The sequence below is a fragment of the Pipistrellus kuhlii genome, unplaced genomic scaffold, assembly GCF_014108245.1.
Source record: "Pipistrellus kuhlii isolate mPipKuh1 unplaced genomic scaffold, mPipKuh1.p scaffold_m20_p_7, whole genome shotgun sequence".
NCBI classification, from domain to species: Eukaryota; Metazoa; Chordata; class Mammalia; order Chiroptera; family Vespertilionidae; genus Pipistrellus; species Pipistrellus kuhlii.
Genome location: NW_023425573.1, coordinates 26,668,941 through 26,688,451, shown reverse-complemented (window position 1 = coordinate 26,688,451; position 19,511 = coordinate 26,668,941). Strand labels below are relative to the sequence as shown.

Here is a 19,511-nt window from a genome sequence, read left to right as displayed (position 1 = left end):
GAGGGACACACATGGCTCAGGGGAAAAACATACGTGAGATTCTGAAGCATCAAGGCTGCCTCTGAGAACACTGACCTCTCCCAGGCCTCCTGCTCTCCAAGGACAGTTGTCAAAAAAGTGAAACAATGTGCCTAAGTTTGTTTATAAAGTGTGGAATGGAACCTGCTTCCCAGAAATTAGAGTTTACTAAACCAATTGCCCCTGTGCCTTTGCGGGGTCCCCTACGCCATCCTGTCTCCTATGCAATACCACCCCAAACACGGGTCTGCATGCAGCCAAGGAATATCTGGTTCTTCTCAAGTTCCCTGCCCAAAGCCATTCACAGCATTCGTCCAACACCCCAGCGCCTCGCAGAGTGAACCTGTTCAGTATATCAGGACAAGGGCTGTCTGATTCCTTCACTGAACCCCCCTCCTTTTTTAATCCTCACCTGAGAATATGTCTATTGCTTTCAGAGAGAGAGAGAAAGAGAGAAACATCAATAGGTTGCCTCCCATATGCACCCCAACCAGGGATCGAACCCAAAACCTAGGTATGTGCCCAGGGACTGAACCCGCAATCTTTTGGTGTATGGGACAATGCTCCAATCAATTGAGCTACCCATTCATGGCATTGGCCCCATTTTTTAACTAGAAAGATTCCTTTCTAAACATAGTGGTGAATATGCTCCTGGTCATTCAGTTAACTAAGTCCCCCTACCTACATCTCAGGAGTGCTGCCTGGAGGAAGCAGGCTAGAAAGTTGCCGTGGGACTTTTCTCCAGCAGCTATTGCCATGGGAACACCTCCACATCAGGCCCTGGGGCCATGTGCACATCCTCTCCTCCCACCCGCCCCAGCTCCTGTTACAGCAGCGCCTGCTCCTAACACAACACCCTCCCGGAAAACATAAACCAGAGGACAGGCCCCCAAGCACTTTCCACTATAAATCCCCTGATGATCCATCCCCTCACAAGCTAGGAGGCTTACAGCTCCGACCTTGAACTGCTACTTCCAAATGAGGAAGGAGTTAGTTCAAATGACAAAATTTACAGAAGCAAATGTTTTCTACAAACCTACAGTATGCACAAAACTAGAAAGAAGACACATCAGCTCTCCAGCTACTTGGGCCCTCGCACGTCTGCACGTGTCACTACACCTGCAAGGTGAGCAACTTCTTATGCCTCCAAAATGTAAACTCTCTTGTTTGGCCTCCCTGGAGGCTTTGTTTGGCCTCCCTGGAGGAAAGCCTCCCCAATAATAAGCAGCCACTGAAAGCAACAAAGCAAGTCTGTAACCACTGACTTCAGAAAACACCCACACTATTGCATGCTGACACCCTTAAACAGTATACTGCACAATGCCAGGCCACCATGTGCCGCATTCGGTTCAAAAGTGTGTGTGCACGCCTGAAACACACATTTGAAAACTGGAAGGACACCCAACTCTATTGAGAGGATACCTCTGCAAGTAGAATTTGGGGATGGAGGGGGTGGTTCAAGAAACAGGGCCTTTATTTCCTTTTTTAAAATATATGTTTGAATCTCTTAATAATAAACATGCATTATCTTCAAAAAATTAAACTCCAAAAAAGAACTATTTTACAAGCTTACCCAAGGTGTGGCCCTCCGTTCATAAGGTCAAAAACCTGGGCAGGGTTCAGCAGCTGTTTGAATCTTCTGAGGAACTTCACGCCCTGGTTGTCCCCACTTTTTGAATTGACAAAGACTAACAAGGGGCTTGTGCAGGACGGAGGACATGTGGCCTTCCAGAAGCCTGGATTGAGAATGGAAAAGGACAGAGGTATGAAAGACAGATGGGCATGCCTGATCCCGTAGGAAGTAATCACCTGAGGGCCCTGTAACTTACACAGAACCAGCAGTTAATAAGCACATTTCCACATGGCCATTACCCCTACAGAAGAAAGTGAGTGCCTATCCAGTCTGACTTCATATTTATAAGGATTCTAAATTTCAGGAAGAGAAGGCACCGCACTGCTCTGCCTTTCACTCTTGCGCTAATTCTGAAGAGCTGATTTCCTCCCACATATGGGCCCCCGTTTCCAACCTTTATTACAAATATGGCAAACTCGTTGCCAGAGGGTTTGCCATGCTTGACTTACTAATATACATCATCGAACAGCTCTGGACAAGTGTCAGCAGCAGGAAATCACGTGCTATTTAATACCTGCTGCTAGATGGAGACCAGCTAATGGAGCACATGATCTCAATGGCTCACAGCAGAGACAGACACGAGTCTTTGACTGGGTGTCTACTCACAACCTCCTGGATCCATCACCTTTAACTAAGGTACCAGCCTCGAGTTCTAAACCTGCCATCAGGACACCACTTACCATCTCTGTACATAAGTCCTTTCCCCTGATGGCTGGGCCTGACCTCTTTCCCACCACATCTCGAAATCACCAATAGAGCCTTTTAGAGTGAGGAAGGAGAATGCACGAGAGAGCATGAGGAACGGGACAGGCCAGGAGGGCGCCTGGTACCCACCATCGGAATCGATGCTGTTGAGAGCTGTGGGAGGGATGACCGACACTTTACACAGGCCCAGTGGGCACTTGGTCACTAAGGATTCCTTACACGCCGTGTGTACCTGGAATAAAAATCCATGCATTACAAGGAGTCACGGCCTCCTTCACATAAAACCTACACGCGGGAGGAACGGGCTGTGCCCATCGAGGAACTGAAGGATTCGGGAGAGGACCGCGCTCGCTCACCATGGCCTTGCACCACAGGCAGCGCCAGTCCTGCAGCCGCAGCACGCTGCCACAGGTCTTGTCACACACCGTACACTTGGCACTCACAGGCAGATTTCCTTCCAGCCACTGGTGAGGCATGGCGATCTGCAGACCAAGCAGAGACATGCACTAGGAACATGTCCCAGCACCCCACTCGGGCACAGACCTTGGGCAAAGATGCTCCAAAATGACTTCAACCAAGACACTCTTCTCACCACAAGCAGAGGGAGAACAGGGTTGTCCCACCCACACTCCTACTCCGGGCACAGCATGACTCACAAGGACTGGACAGAGTTAGGAAGCACAAAAGCCCACAATGAGCCCCCAAATGCAGAATGGGAGCAACTCAAAACCTCAAGGCAGAGAACCAAGAGAGAGGAGAGCCACACCAGTTTGGCCAGTGCCCCTGTGCGTACCCCGTCCTCATCCTCAATGATGTCCTTCCCGATGGAGGCCAGTGTGGTCCACTTGCAGTTATTGGTTGCACGCACAGCACACCGTTTGTGGGCCTTGAACTTGCACACTGTGAGAGAATGAACACATGAACCTTCAAGCCTCACTCGTGGCAGCTGCTTCCAGTGCTGGGGGAGATGGTCCAGAGGAACTGCCCAGGCTTCCTGGGACAGCTGGAACAGACAGCACTCCCTGTGATATGAACTAATTACTGGGACATATGTAGGGACTGACCTCGGTGAGACTAGATACCCAGGATAGCCAGGAGTCGGCAGACCTTCTGGAAAGGGCCAGAGAGTAACCAGTTCAGTGTCTATCCCAAGTGCTCATCCTGCCCCTGCAGCCCAAGGACTCCATGAACCATGCTTTACATATGGACACTGAAATGTCCATTCCATGATTTTCTGTGTCACAAAACAGTCATCGTCTTTTCATTTTTTTTCAACCATTTAAAAATGTAAAACCAGCCCAGCCAGTGGTGGCTCAGTTGATTGAGCATCAACTCGGTTGATTGAGCATCAACACACAAACCAAGAGATCACGGATTCGATTCCCAGTCAGGGAAGATGCCCAGCTGGATTCCCATGTAGGAGGCAGATAACTTATGTTTCTCTCTCATCAATGTTTCTATCTCTTTATCCCTCTCCCTTCCTCTCTAAAATCAATAAAAACATATTTTTTTTAAAAAATGTAAAACCCTTTTTAAATCTCGCAAGCCTCATAGAAACGGGACAGGTGAGATCTGGCCTGAGGATGACAGTTTGCCTTTCTCTGATCCTGCCCAAACACTGGAACCTTGCCCTCTAGATCCAGAAGACAACTTTCAATCCATTTATCCACAACCCAATTCACCCCAAGAGTGGGTATAACTAACACTGAGGCTGACAGTTTCAACTCCTTCCCTCTGTGGCCTCTACTTTCTTCTACCTTATTACTGCCTCCCTTCTTTCCTTTGATCCATTACCATAAAAAAGAACTTATCAAAGACTCCTCAGCAGGCATAATAAATAAGCGTGGGGTCACAGCAATTGCTTCACTCCTGACGATGTGGGGTGACTACATTTGGACCTCTAGGGTCACACCGCCTTTCCCAGCAGATAATACGTCATCCACACCTTCACAGGACAGTCCATGGGACGTGACCCCCGACAGAGCCTCGCGGCACACGTTGCAATAGGTCGGCCTCGCGTGGGAACAGGCGTACCAATTGTGCATCCCTGAGAAGTGGTCCATGCTGTACTGGGTCGGCTGGAAGAAGGAAATAAAGGCAGCAAAGAGAAGGTGAACCTCTGACATTCTTAAATGTGGCACTTAAACAGGAATCAATAAAGGATCCAGGGGAGGAGAGGAGGAAGGTTTATAAAAGATAGGGTCACAGTACGATGGGGCGACCTTCATTTACAAGGACCATGCTGAGAATGCAAGTCCAGAACTGTACGACCCACACATGAGAGACACTTAGACAGCAGCAAATTAAAGGGCAACAAGAAGAGTTTCTTTCTACCTCAAAATGCTCCCTGTTCTGGACAGTCTTCAGCGCTGCGATCCAATCTTCCATTTCTTTTCTGTTGTCAGCACATAGGATGAGTTTCCTACATGGAGTGATAACCTAAAGAAAGTAACATATTCAATAAATCCATGAGCAAAATACAAATGCTAACAACGATAAAGACATCTTAAAAACCTACTTTCACCATATATATTTTATTGAAGAACAGCTGCTTAATTCAGATATTCAAGCGAATAGAGCATAAAAATGGTTATCTTGAATCACTACAAAATAAGAACAATCTCAAACCAAAAAGCCAATCATATTTAGGTTATACATTCACCAAAAACCAACTTAAGTGGACATTTATGAACTACTTACTTCTCAGGCACACAGGAAAAAAAATTTAAAGGAAGAGAAAACGGCTGTTATTGTTCTAAACCCACAGGGTGACATCCTGCACTGACATAGTTCAGGGAAAGTCTGGTCCAAGTTACTCAAAGAACAGGGTGGGCATTTCACATGAACCACATGTAAGTGTTCTCACACAAGACCTTCCAATACATGGCAATGGAATAACAGCCAGCTATTGCATGCAGGGCCTGAGCAACTTAACTGGACCTGGTAATAATCAGCAACTAAAAATTATACCCACAACATATAAAAAAATCTTTATATACCAACAGAAGAAACCTTTCTTAAAAAAAAAATAAAGGCTATAAATTTACATTTCACAGAGGAAATACAAAATGACTATTAAACAAATAAAAAGATGCTTAATTACCACTCTAACCATCAGGGAACGCAAATGAAAATAACAAATTATTTTTCACCTAACAGATTGGCAAAGTTTTAAAAAATGAGAATGCAGTGTTTTCAGAGAGATGGGGGAAAGAGTTCTCCTGAAGTACTGACAGGAGGTAAACAGCATATAAACTTTATAGAGAAAAACTGGCCTTAGGTGGTTTGATTCAATGGATAGATGTTGGCCTTTGGACAGAAGGGTCCCTGGTTCGATTCCAGTCAAGGGAGCATGCAAGGTTTTCGGGCTCCATCCCCAGTAGGAGGCATGCAGGAGAAAGCCAATCAAAGATTCTCTCTCATCATTGTTTTTTTCTTTCTCTCTCTCCCTTCTCCCTTCCTCTCTGAAATAAATAAAAATATAGTTTTAAAAATTATTTTTTAAAAAGGGGGGAAAAGAAAAACTGACCATGTCTATCAAAATTTTTTAAAGTGATAGCCTTTTACTTTTTAAAAAATATATATATTTTATTGATTTTTTTACAAAGAGGAAGGGAGAGGGACAGAAAGTTAAAAACATCCATGAGAGAGAAACATCGATCAGCTGCTTCCTGCACACCCCCTACTGGGGATGTGCCCGCAACCAAAGTATATGCCCTTGAACAGAATCGAACCTGGGACCTTCCAGTCCACAGGCCAACACTCTTTCCACTGAGCCAAACTTAATTTTGGCTTACTTACTTTTATTTGGCTTACTTAATTTTGTTTTAGAATGATATAAAGTATCTACATGGTTCCAAAGTCAAATCTACAAAATACAGTACATTCAAAAGTCTAGCTTTGTATCTTCCTTCCATTCTGATTCCCTCCCTATGCCAAAGGAGCCCTAAAAATAAATAAACAAAACTACGGTTTATCCTTCCATGTGTAAGGTATTTGCTAACACATGTATATATACACAATCCCCCTTTTAAAACAGTAGCACACCACAGATGCTCTTCTCCACCTCTGCTTTTCCCTCTCAGTAAGACCCCGCCCTCACTCCTTAGCAGCATGCAGTGTTTCCTTATAGCTGTATCCAGTCTGTTCAACCCGTTTCCAATTAATGGGTATTATGTTGTTGAAAAGCCTTTGGCAAGTCAAAGGTGCCGAAATGCACAGTCTTTACACAGATCTTTTCATATGTACCAGTGTATTGCGGTGACAGAGTAAATGCATATGTTGTTTTGTAGCTATTGCCAAATTCCCCTCTGCAGGGGCTGGGCTATTCTGCATTCCCAGGGACTCACCAATAAAGTTTGTTATTTAACTTCTGGATTTCTGTTTTGTTAGATTATCTCTTCTGTGATTTCCATAAACTACCCACAAAGCTTAACCAGAGAAGGGGATAATCAGAACTGAGTCACAGATGTACAGTGCTGTTCATTCTTTAAGTAACTGGGATAACTACACGTAGGGAGGAAAGGTAGGTGTAGAAAGAGGTGAAGCTAGAGGAAAGTGAGGGGAGCCCGAAAGACAGAAAACAGAAGACTGGAGAAGTGAGTGCCCTCCAGAGTGAGGGTGGGGGGCGGGAGCCACTGTCTCTGAAGCTTCAAAAGCACCACATGTAGCCTATATCCAAACACCTGCTGAGTGTCTCAAAGACCAAAGAAGCCAAGGTTCCTGCTCACAAAGAACTCACCCAAAGCAAACAGGACATTTCGGAAAGGGACATGTGCCATGAAGACAAAGCAGATCATGGGAATGGGGCTGACGGGTGCTTTGGAGGTTGGTCAGAAAAGGCCATAAGAGAGCTGGGCAACAGACTATGGCCTTGGGTCAGTGCTTAAGGACTTTTCATCAGTAACTATAAAATTGCAGCAAACACTTCTTTTTATTCACTCTGGTGTGAGTTTTAATATTTGAACATTTTTATCAGCAAAATAAATAGAATTTCAAAAAGATAATACAATTTTGCATAACTTGGATTTTATTGGGAGTTATGCAATAAGGTATTTACAGAAGAGAACAATGAGATTTTTCATGTCCTGTTCTATTTTAAGCCTTGTTTCCACTACTCCCGTGACAACCTGTACAGGATCAAGTGTGCATGTTATTCCAGAACTCAGCTCTGTGGTCTGAGCAGGTGGATCTCTGGGCCCTCTCTCCCCCATGCTAAAGGAAGGAGGGGGTTACTGGAATAGCTACATAGGCACTAGCACCACTGGATAGCAAGTTACAGACAAAACTGTTATGTTTAAAGATGGTGACTTAATGGAACAAATGATAAATGATGTCATTTCCTCAATCTGTGTAGTTATTTACAGGGAGAAAACACTGACCAGCAGATAAATGTCTAAGAACCTGGTTTTCAGCTATTTTAAGAAACACTTGTGCCTGTTGGAAGCCTCAGACCTCGCCACTGACTGGTTGGGAAGACTCGTGTTATTTTCTCTTCTGAAAATGGGGGGTGATAAAAGCTAACTGACAGGGCTGTTATGAGATTAAATGGGACCAAATGTGGACAGAATCAAGCACGGGGCCCAACACAGAGTGTTCAGGACACATCCTGAGTCCAAAGCCCTCACAAGCTGTGCAACTTGGAACAGCTACTTCCCCTCGCTGTGCCTCCATCTGTTCATGTGAAAACTGGGGCTACTAATGGTGAGCCCATCACCCAGGCTGTGTGAGGTTCTAGACAGGGACCCCGAAGTGCTGAGAACAGTGCTCCCATGTAAGCACTCCCCGCTGTGACTCTCAGTGCTATTTCAGGCTCTTTCTTCCCTGTGGACCCACCTTTCTGAGGCCATTCTGGGGCCAAGAGTCCACCTCCCAGATAATGAGAATCATCAGAGAAGACTCCCACCCACTAAATAAAAATTGGTCTCAGCAGGGCGCGTGCGGGAGGCAACCAGTCAATGTGTGTCTCTCATATTGATGTGTGTCTGTCTCTCTCTCTCTCTCTCTCTCTCTCTCTCTCTCTCTCTCTCTTTCTCCCTCCCTCCCTCTCTTCTCTCCCTTCCTCCTCCTCCTCCTCCTCTCTACACTCTCTGAAAAGCAATGAAAAAAAAAATATTCTCAGGAGAGGATTCACACACTCACACATACACACACACACACACAAAAAAAAAAAAGAAAAAGAAACAAAGAAAGAAAGGAAAACAGTCTCTGCCTCTCTCCAGTCACACTCTGGCACCTGAGACAGAATCCATGCTTAGCCACCCACCGCCTCCCCATAGCCTTCCAGCCCAGGAAAAGCCTCCCAGACACCAGGGGCAGTCTGCACACCTCGGATACCCAGGGCTAAGGGTGAGAGGTGAGGCTGGGAGGGCCTCCTCAGGAGGAAAGGAAAGTGAGAGGCTTTCTAAGAGAGATGTCTTGGGCAGGGCTCCCTATTCAGTGCCTTGATGTGGGAACAGAACAGCCAGGACAGGACCCAGGAGAGAGACCTTCAGGTGATTCCCTTCTGGCTGCTCACCACATTCACTAAAAGAAGGCAGGATTCAGAGGGGACACTCGAAGGAATAATAAGAGTGTCCCTTCGTTTGGACTGCAGCCAGTATCGTAACTCCTAGAAACTAAGGATGGTGAGAGAAAGCTACAACTATCCCTAAAATTGAGCTTTCACACAGGAAAAGCTTTGGAGATCAAAGAATGTTTTTGGTCTATATTTTTCAAGTAAATTTTCAATGTAAAAAATGTCACATAACTAAATCAACTTAAAATGTAAATGCAAATTAAAACCAGGGTAATACCGTGAATGTGACAGGACAAGTCAGTGACATCCCAGACTCAGCGGGCCAGGCTCCATGGCTGGAATAGCAGACTTGATACCAAGGGAAGGAGCAGAGTAGTACCACAGAGCAAGACAGCCACATGGAAACCCACAAGCTTGAGAGAAAGCACACCCCAGGCCTTGAAGCTGGAAGGACAAGAGACAGAGGGAAACAGAAAGGAAAACAGAGAAATGGTAAAAAGCATTTCTCACATAATTCCCTGAGGCAAGCTAGACCAGCAGTAGGTGGACTTTAATTCTTACTCTTGCTGGAATCCTGATGGCAAAAGAACTTAAACATCAGTAAGAAAAAAGGCAGACCAACTAACAAAAAATGAACAAAAGACTTGAACCATTATTTCGTCACAGTTGTTTCACAAATGGCCAGAGAGGCACGTGGAAAGGTGCCCACTTCACAGGTCATCTGGAAAGTGAAAAGTAAAACCCAGCGTGTTCACAAGGTGGCTACACTAAAAAGACAGATATCCAGGACTGGTGAGGATGCGGAACACACTGAACTCTCACACGCTGCTGGTGGAAAGGTCTGCTCCAGCTACTGTGGGAAACAGTAAAGCGGACTTTATATTCACCCTGTGGCTTGGGAACTGCATCCACACACCCAACAGCAATACAAACATGCCATCCTCATCAAGACAGTGCCTGCACTGCACACACCCAAACACCCAGCACCGTGAAGTGGACACACTGAAACACAGTGATATTCGGACTACTACAGGACGAGAATGACCCACCACGGCTACCGCAGTAACATGATAAATTCTACTATGCTGAAGCAAAGTGTTAGAAATGGATCTTAAATACATGAGCTCAATCTTACTTACTAAATAAATGCAAATTAAAATTCTGAGTCACCTTTTTTCTTCTTTAACACATTAAGCCCCATGTCAGTCATTGGTGACTGACACTATACTTTCCATAGGAAGACAAAACAGGCTGGGTGCTTAATGTGTTAAATATATATATATATTTTTATTTCAGAGAGGAAGGGAGAGGGAGAGAGAGATAGAAACATCAATGATGAGAGAGAACCATTGACCGGCCACCTCCTGCATGCCCCCTACTGAGGATCAAGCCTACAACTCTTGTGCCCTTGACCAGAATCAAACCTGGGACCCTTCAATCCATAGATACACTCTATTCACTGAGCCAATCCGGCTGGGGCGAGACATCTTTTTTTTAATCTCCCAGTAGAGAACAATAGTCTAGTAACCTGCTACACTGGGGGCATGAATTAATACAACTCCTATGGAGAACACAGGTTGAAACTAGCAAATCTTTATCTTATCAACAGTGCTTCTATAAATTTACCCTACAAATATGCCCATGAGAAGTGACACACAATATATACAAAGTTTTCATGGCAATATTCATTGTAAAGATAAAGATTGAAAATGACTCAAATACTGATCAAGTTAAGACCAATATGCCCTGGCCAGTGTAGTTCAACTGGTTGGAGCATCGTCCTATACACCAAACCGTCATGGGTTTGATTTTCAATCAGGGCACATACCCAAATTACAGGTTTGATACCTGGTCAGGGTGTGTACAGGAAGGCCACCAATCGGTGTTTCTCTCTCCCTCTCCCTTTTTCTCTCTCTAAAATCAAGGAAAGCATATCATTGCAGGTGAGAATTAAAAAAAAAAAAAAAGACCCATGGGCAACTGGTGCATAAATTATGGAGCATTCCTATAGTGGAATACTATACAGCCATATTGTATTCTTATGTTCTTAAGTTTAGAATTACAAGCTAAAGACAAAAAAAAAAAAGAGCTTTTGCTTCCAAAAAATGAACTTCCAGGAAATATAAAATATCTGAAGACTCCAAATGAGTCTATGACACTAAAGCCAGACAAATATCTTCCAAGGTCCTAGGAAGAATTAGCCAAGATTACTAAGCCTTGACTTTTTCAAGAAATCAAAGAGAAAAAGGATACATGCTGGAAGAATACAGATGTGATGTTTAATTAGATGTGAAGGTGGACTCCTGAATATAAAGACACTAGCTGATATGACAAAGAAGGTGTCAAATGACAGTGGCAGCTACCATGGTGGGGCTTTTAGTAGTCCTGGGAAATGTCTAGGTGTTTATAGTTATTTGCTTGTTTCATCTTCTCTACAACCTAATGAAGTAGCTATCAAGAGAGAAAACAGAACCACCGAGTCACCTGCCCAAAGTCCTATACCTAATAAAGTAGGGGGCCAGACACTAGGCAGGTTAGCTCCAGGCCTGACTGCTGACCCCCTATCCTTTCCCACCCACAGCAGCTTCCCTGAATGAAAAGTGGGGGTCCCTAAAGGTTACATACTGTGGGATCCCATGAACACTCGAGATGAGAAAATTACAGAAATGGCAAATTAGTGGTTGCGGAGGGTTAAGAGGTGTGTGGCTATTAAAGGAAACCAGAGGATCCCAGTGGAGATGAAGATGTTCTGGATCTTACCTGTATCTATATCAATATCCTGGTTGTGAAGTTTTACTGTAGCTTTGCAAGACCTTACTCCTGGGGAAACTGGGTGAAGGACACAAAGGATCTCTGTATTATTTTAATTCTGTGTAAATCTACATTGCTCTCCAAATAAAAGGTTTAATTAAAAACAAGCAACCACACCCTGGCCGGGTGGCTCAGTTGGAGCGTCATCCTATACACCAAAAATAAGTAACCACAATCAACAACGTTTTCTAACATCCAATATGTTTAAGTTGGGAAAATTGGGAGTAACTCCAGAACAATGCTATTATTTCTTAAGGACAAGGACATCTGTGTTCTCAGCACAAATTGAAACTGTAATCTTATCTTATTAAAGTCCCTATTTGTAGGCAGTGCAAGCTCATGAAACATCTGACTTGCCAAGGAAACATGCGACACACCTTTGGCACGCATTCAAAAAAAAAAACACCCACATCCTCTCCATATGCCTGCGCCTGAGTACACAGGAGGGCCATGGTGCTGCCACCAGCTGCAACACATGGCCTGTGCAGGGCAGAGCCCCTGGAGATGGCAGGCCTCGTTTCTACACCGGCAGTGCCTGAGAAATCAGTGAGGCTGTGCTTCACACCAGTTGTGAACCACAGGTCCTGCCTCACACAGCACTGTGCTTCCTTAGTGGGTGAACCCCCTTTGACAGCAGGTGAACTCTGGAAACTATCAGAAATGCCACCAAGACAAGCTGCCTCCCCAGCTCCAGAGCCACAGATCCCACAGCCCAACAGACAGACCCATCTCACATACTAGACGTGGCCTCAGGCTGACTACTCTCCACCCCAACCCAGCAGGGAGGCCTCAGGTTCCAAATTCTTCCTTTTTTCTTAAAAATAAATTCATGTAAACACACAGTCAAGATCCCTGCTCAAATGCAGACAGGGAAGAAATAACATAATAAAGAAATAAATTATGGCTTTAGCCAGTTTGGTTCAGTGGGTAGAGCGTCAGCCTGTGAAATGAAGGGTCTCGGGTTTGATTACAGCCAAGGGCACATACCTTGGTTGCAGGCTCCTAAGCCCTGGTCGGAGTGCGTGTAAGAGGCAACCAATCAATGTGTTTCTCTCACATCATTGTTTCTCTGTCTCTCCCTCTCCCTTCCTTTCTCTCTAAAAACCAATGGAAAAATATCCTTGGATGAGGATTAATTTAAAAACAAACAAAACAAAACAAAAATTATACAGTATGGAATAGTAGCCGGTAATAAGTCTATAGAAAAAAGATCAGAAAAAGGAAGTCGGAGCCAAGGCAGGCCTCATCGGAAAAGGCTGAAAGGGCACGGCAGAAGAGGTGACCAAAGGCCTGGAGCAGGAGAAAGCCTGCAGAAACAACGGGACCCAGAGAGCCATGCCAGCACCTGTAGGAACTTGGGCTTTTACTCCCGAGTGGAATGGAACCACAGAGCTTTTGAGCAGAAGTCTGGCATCTGACTTAGGTTTAAAAACATCCATTCTGGCTGCTTTGTTGAAAACTGAGTGTAAGGGCCAGGAGAGAAGTCGGGAAACCCTTTGGAAGGGAGCTCAGAGATCCCATCAAGAGATAAAGGGAAGGTGCATTCTGAAGTATGCTGAGGGCAACAGGAGCTCCTGATTGACTGGATGGATGGATGGATGGATGGATGGATGGATGGCTGTGAGGCAGAGGAGCCAACAACAATTCCTGAACAGCTGGAGGAGGAGCCTTTCTGTCGTGGGACAGAAAGCTGTGAACAGGCTCTTGCTGTTGTGGGGTGGGGACCAGTAGTTCCATTTTGGACATGTTGAGGCTGAGGTGTCTTATCAGAATGTCATCTCACCCATGAGCTCTTCACCTTGCCAGCACCTTGGCTACATTAAAACAAGAAAGGAGATCCCTCATAAATTACCACTGCTGGCAGTAGTTTAAAAAGTGACGTATAGGGGAGCAATCTGACAATATCTCATCAAGCAGAAGATGTACACACCCAGCAATTCTACCCTCAGAAACAAACTCCAGAGAAACTTGTGCCAAAATGCCCAGAAAGACAAGTGTGAGTTCATGGTGGTGCTATTTATAGTGGTGAAACCTGGAGAAACGCAAGTCAACAGTAGAACACTGTATACATAAGCCATAAACACTTACAATTAAGTGTTGTGGTCTTCAACTTGGGCTACGCTTGTAACTGTGAGATTCACATCCCACTCCCCACATCCCAGGAAATCACTTGCTTTAAACTTTGAACTACTTAACTATAGATAGATGTGGCCACATGACTAAGTCTCAGAAACACATGCTGGGTGGAAAAAGCAGATTGTACCATTTACTCAAAATTTTAAAGCTGGTGAAAAATGCCACATATTGTTTGTACCTATATATGAGTAGAGTAAGTATTAAAAACATGCCAACAAGTGATGGACACCAAACTCAGCATGGGTGAGCTCTGGGAGGAAGGGCAGGAGAGAAGAAAAGGGAAGACAAAGGACTACAAGCACATCCATAATGTTTCTTTCTCAGTCCAGGAAATGTAGACAGTTGTTCAGTATGTTACTTTCTTTTTTTAATCCTCACCTGAGGACATACTTAGAGAGAGGAAAGAGGAGGGAGGGGAGAAGTAAAGGGAGGTGGGAAGGTGGGAAGGGGAGAGAACGAACCACCAATGTGAAAAAGAACAATCGATTGGTTACCTTCCTTACAGGCCCTCAAAGGAGATCAAACCTGCAATCCAGGTATGTGCTCTGACCCAGAACCAAATTGGCAACCTTTTGGTGCACAGGATGATGCTCAACCAACTGAACCACTTTGGCCAGGCCATTATATTACTTTTTGAATGCTTAAAATATTTAATGATTTTTTTAAATGTTAAATGTTTTAGCACAAAAATAAGCTAAAATCCCAAGCCAGAGTTGGTGATACATACCACATGTCTTGTATTTATAGTTTACTGTATTTATGTATATGTATATATACATACATATACAGTTCGCATAGTTTATATACTATATAAACGTATACTTTTGCATTACAAAAGGGAATGGGTCAGCCTAAAGCATGCCTGCAGACAGATTCTCTAGTAAAATTGGGGAACTCTCCAGCGCTGGAACTTGGTTTCCATGCCTGCATTCTCACCACAGAGAACAACATGACATCACCAGGCACTTTATGGCAGTTTCACAACAGGCAGGCTCCACTGGCTGCCATATGTTTCACGGCAGACACTACTATGCCTAACTTGCCTCTCATGATGGAGTAGAATTCCTAATTTTAAAGAGCTCGCTGAGTGTGTGTAAGTAAGGGGCATGCTTTATAAACGGAGGAAGAGGGAGGTACTGGTGAGACCCCCTCCTAGAAGTAAGCTTTTAGAGACTAACAAAAAGCCTTCTCTCCCAATATAACCCGTCTTCCAAGAATCATTAGGGTGGCAGCCACTGGAAGCTAACATCGAACCTGGAAACTCCTTTTTCAGGATCCTCAAAGCACAGAGATATGCGTCCTGCAGCTCAAAGGACAAGCCAGCTCAAAAAGCTTCAGTGAGGTCTACTGGTGTGTGGCACAGGAGTTCCATAGACTAAAACATCAGAGTTGCTGGTGCAAATGACTTGTCTCTCTAGTCCTCAACTTCTTAACCTGCAGAATGAGTACCAGTGCCTGGCCTTCAGGTCACTCTCAAGGGAAGAAGATAGAACATTATTGCTGCTAGCAACAGGAGCCATAACCAGGCCCAGCACAGGCCAGAACATATAAGATGACGCATAAGAGCGAATGGTTGGTTCCCTAGCTACACCTGCAGCGAGATGACAGCCACAGCAGACACCTGGGCTCAGGTGACAGCAAGCAGCCCATGTGGGCATCTGGTCAGCATCTGCCTAAAGCACCGTCCAACACCACGGGGCGAAGATCGCCCACATCTACGGCAGTACGAACAAGGAGTGAGCGCTCCACCTAGGCAGGTGACTTCCGGGCTCCACAGTGCTTGTTTTGAAGATCGGGGGTGAAATTTCCCCTGTGACAAAGCTTATCACAGGAATTCATCACAGAAAAACTTACCTGTCCTGCAGGCTTTCTATCTGGCCAGATAGGGACTAATGGCTATTTCTAACAAGTAGGTGAAATCATATACCAACGCAATGGCTTTAAAAATCCCAGCCTTACTGCTGGTGGGAATGCAGACTGGTGCAACCACTGTGGAGAACAGTGTGGAGTTTCCTCAAAAAACTGAAAATGGAACTCCCATTTGACCCAGTAATCCCACTTCTAGGAATATATCCCAAGAAACTAGAAACTCCAATCAGAAAGGATATATGCACCCCTATGTTCATAGCAGCACAATCTACAATAGCCAGAATTTGGAAACAGCCTAGGTGCCCGTCAGCAGATGATTGGATCAGCAAACTATGGTACATCTACACAATGGAATACTATGCTGCCATAAAAAAAGAAGGAATTCTCATCATTTGCAGCAACCTGGATGGAATTGGAGAGCATCATGCTGAGTGAAATAAGCCAATCAATGAAAGAGAAACACCACATGACCTCACTCATTTGTGGATAATAAAGAGCATTATAAACTGATGAACCAAAAGATAGATATAGAGACAGTATATCAACAAGTAGACTGTCAAATTACAGCAGGGAGGGGAGGAAGATCTGGGGGAGAAAATAGATCAACCGAAGGACTTTTATACATGCATATAAGTACAACCAAATGGACACAAAACTCTGGGGAGGGAGGGGATGTGTGGGAGGGAGGGATGGGGGCAAAAAAAAAATCAATAAAATATATTAAAAAATAAATAAATAAATAAAAATAAATAAATAAAATAAAATTATTAGAAAAAAAAATAAAAAAAAATAAAAAATAAAAATCCCAGCCTTCCTCTTATAAGAAATACAAGACAAAAGTCAACCCTCCAGAGACCCAATCTATAATTTTTCCACTCCATTTTATTTTTTTAAATATATTTTTATTGATTTTCAAGAGGGAGAGAGAGATAGAAACATCTATGATGAAAGGGAATAATTGATCCACCTCTTACTGGGGATCCAGCCCACAACTCACTTCACTTTAAATCCTTACAGTTTAACTTTCCCACACAGCTTCCCATGTTGCCCACCATCACCTGGAACTCTTACCTGCTGCTCTCCTCTCTTTCAGAACGTTATCCAACTGCTCAAAACGGATCAGAATTAGAGTGGTCCAGCAAAACCAAAAACTAACATGAACAGACAAGAACCCGTGGACCACCAAAGAAGACCAGAGATGCCAGAGTAACAAAGCAGCCCCAAGCAGGTCAGCAATGACCAGAAGAGGGGAAAGGACAGTACTGGGACAGGACCAGGAGCCTGGAAACTCTCTCCTAAATATAGCTCCCCGGTCTGCAGGGCTTGAAAAAGTGGCTGAGAATAAGCATCTGACACACTAGGTAATTTCTGTCACTTCCTGTTACTCACATCCTGGTGTTCAGATGCTGCCCAAAACCCTGGAATGGTGCACACAAATCCTACCTTAAAGCCCCCTGAGACACAGACTATTCAAAACAGCTGGATGTGCGTAGACAACGCACTTCCTCACAGAGTGCCATACAAAACACAAAAATAGACACATGCAAACAAGTTCCTGAAGGTCCCTGTGCAAAAGAAGTCCCAGGAGGCAGTCCAAACCTCCAGGCATTCAGCTCTGCCTGTTGCCTGAACCCCAGAGAAGAGCCAGGCACGAATTACTGGTGGGACACTTTCCTCTCTGAATCCAACCTCACTTCCAATCTCTGGGGACAAAGTGGTGATGGGGTCATCACCAACGCAGAGACTGACCTGCCCAGGGGCCCACAGCAGACAGTCAAGGCCAAGCACCCCCCGCCCAGCTCTGCCCCACCTCGCAGGCTTCCTAAGGACACCAACAACCAGGAATGCAGGACGCCCAGGCAGGCGGCAAAGCCAATTGGGCCAGAGGTTAAAAATCACATGTAATCTATCAGAAGACAGATTTTTAAAAAGGAACAAAAAGTAAAAATGAAGCAAGAAGTAAACCTAAAACTGAAACATGAAATATTTATTTGGGGTTATTCATCTATTCAGTATTTCAACAGTGCTTCGTTAAGCCTTGCAATGTGTTTGATGTGTGGGAAACCTCAGAGATAGAGCAGAGCCCACCTTGAGCATGGGTGGTGGAGGCAGAGAGCCAGGGGCTTGGGGATGGGGGGGGGGGGGGGGGGGGGGGAATGGGAGAAAGGACAGCAATAAGGAAAAGCCTCAGGTTAGACATGGCTTATCCTCTTAGAAGTTCAGTTTGGGGAAGGAAAACTATTTTTGACCTCTCAGAAGATTTGTCCCACATGTGCATGAGCAAAATCGTCAAGCCTCAGGCGTTAGCTGAGCCCGGGGCCCCCCTGGTGTGTGCACTCCCAGCAAGGTCCGAGAGGCTGGGTATGGATGATGCTCCTCTGCTGACATCTTAACGGTGGGATTGGACATGGGCCCAGGTTTCTTAATCCTACCACACTGCTGTCCCCAAGTAATCATTCGTCTTTTTGAAGCCGCCTCTAGACCTATCCCCCACAGAGGAGAGACCAGGGCTGCTATTCACTCAGCTCCCCCATGTGTACTTTTGTTAGGCAAGAGACTAGTTAAGAAAATTGTTTCTCTGTACTATATATATTTTGTGCCTGTTTACACCTCTAATTGACATAACTGACATTTTGAAAAACACATGAAGAGGAAATGCCCTGTTAAAATAAAACCTAACCACAAAAAAAAAAAAAAAAAAGCCACAGTAGATATAGAACTTTACCTTTTAAAAAAAGTGAAAGAGCTTGAAGAATGAGAGTTGCTGCAGCTGAGTTGTGGAGTTATGTGCAAAATGCATAACGATCTAAGACACAATAAGCAATTCCAAGGCAGAGCCCGAAGGCGGGGAGCCCAGTGCTGTGCTCCCGTTTGGCGGGCCTCCTCCTGCAGTGATCACTACTGGGCCAGTGCACTTTTTGTTAGAGAAACACACTCAACAAAAAGGACTAAGTGCATTGCCCTCTTGGCTACCGCACAGAGGGAGCAATGAGCTCCAAGTCATTAACTCAAACTAATATTGATCCAGTGATCATGAAATCTAATTCAAAGTGGATCACAGGGATGGAGGGAGGGTAGAAAGGCTTTGGCAATCTTGCCACCACCATGCTGTCATAATGTATCTTTTTCTCTGGGATGTTTTGATGGTAGATCTGCTTATACCCAAATATATCCACAATAAGTTATAGTAACTGGTAGAGAGGGGAGGAGAGGGGAGGGAGAGGGAGGGGTTCTTAAGCCACCTCTGCAGTCCAAGGTCAGCCAAGCACTTTACTGACCACCGAAGGTCAATCTGATTAGGCAGTAGATATCCCAGGCCCAAGGGAAAAAATGCTGCCAGTGCTGACTCACCCTTGGGACAGTCTTATGCCGGCCTTTATTGATGAGCAGTTTGCCGCTCTGTTAACTAATGAGTTTGCCAACCACTGGTAGAGAAAAACACTTAAAAAAAAACACAACAACAAACAAAACATTTTAATGATATACTAATGTATTTAACCTGAAGTCAAAACTTCCAGGTAAGGGTAATGCCTTAGCAGTGGTCGGCAAACTCAGTCAACAGACCGCAGTTTGCCGACCACTGAGCTAAGTAAACCAGGCAACATGCTATACAGCCAGAAAACAAACACACGGCCAAAGGGGAAAACCAGGGTTACAAAGAATGTATGAAAGGGCATCTTTACATTAATGTACTGCCTAAGAAAGGATGGAGGGAGAGAAGGTTGATTAAAGGGCAAGACACACAGCCTGGAAAACTGGAAATTGACCTTTCAGGTGGTGAGGTAAAGGAATATTTTTTCTTTTCCTTCTGGTTTTCTGTAT

The 19,511-nt window shown here is 44.7% G+C and overlaps 1 protein-coding gene across 4 annotated transcripts in view; it reads right to left on the bottom strand.

Moving 5' to 3' along the window:
- Positions 1-19,511, bottom strand: part of DGKD (diacylglycerol kinase delta) — a 100,053-nt gene that overhangs the window by 26,679 nt on the left and 53,863 nt on the right. For 3 of the 4 annotated variants that reach the window (XM_036421319.2, XM_036421320.2, XM_036421321.2), the window contains 6 exons: positions 4,691-4,795; positions 4,302-4,434; positions 3,150-3,256; positions 2,713-2,838; positions 2,486-2,588; positions 1,592-1,754 (listed from right to left, as the gene is read on the bottom strand). In XM_036421319.2, the coding sequence (XP_036277212.1) occupies positions 1,592-1,754; positions 2,486-2,588; positions 2,713-2,838; positions 3,150-3,256; positions 4,302-4,434; positions 4,691-4,795 (737 nt within the window). Of the gene's footprint in view, positions 1-1,591; positions 1,755-2,485; positions 2,589-2,712; positions 2,839-3,149; positions 3,257-4,301; positions 4,435-4,690; positions 4,796-16,760; positions 16,785-19,511 lie in introns of those variants that run through there. The other variant, XM_045575706.1, reaches the window with a different exon arrangement.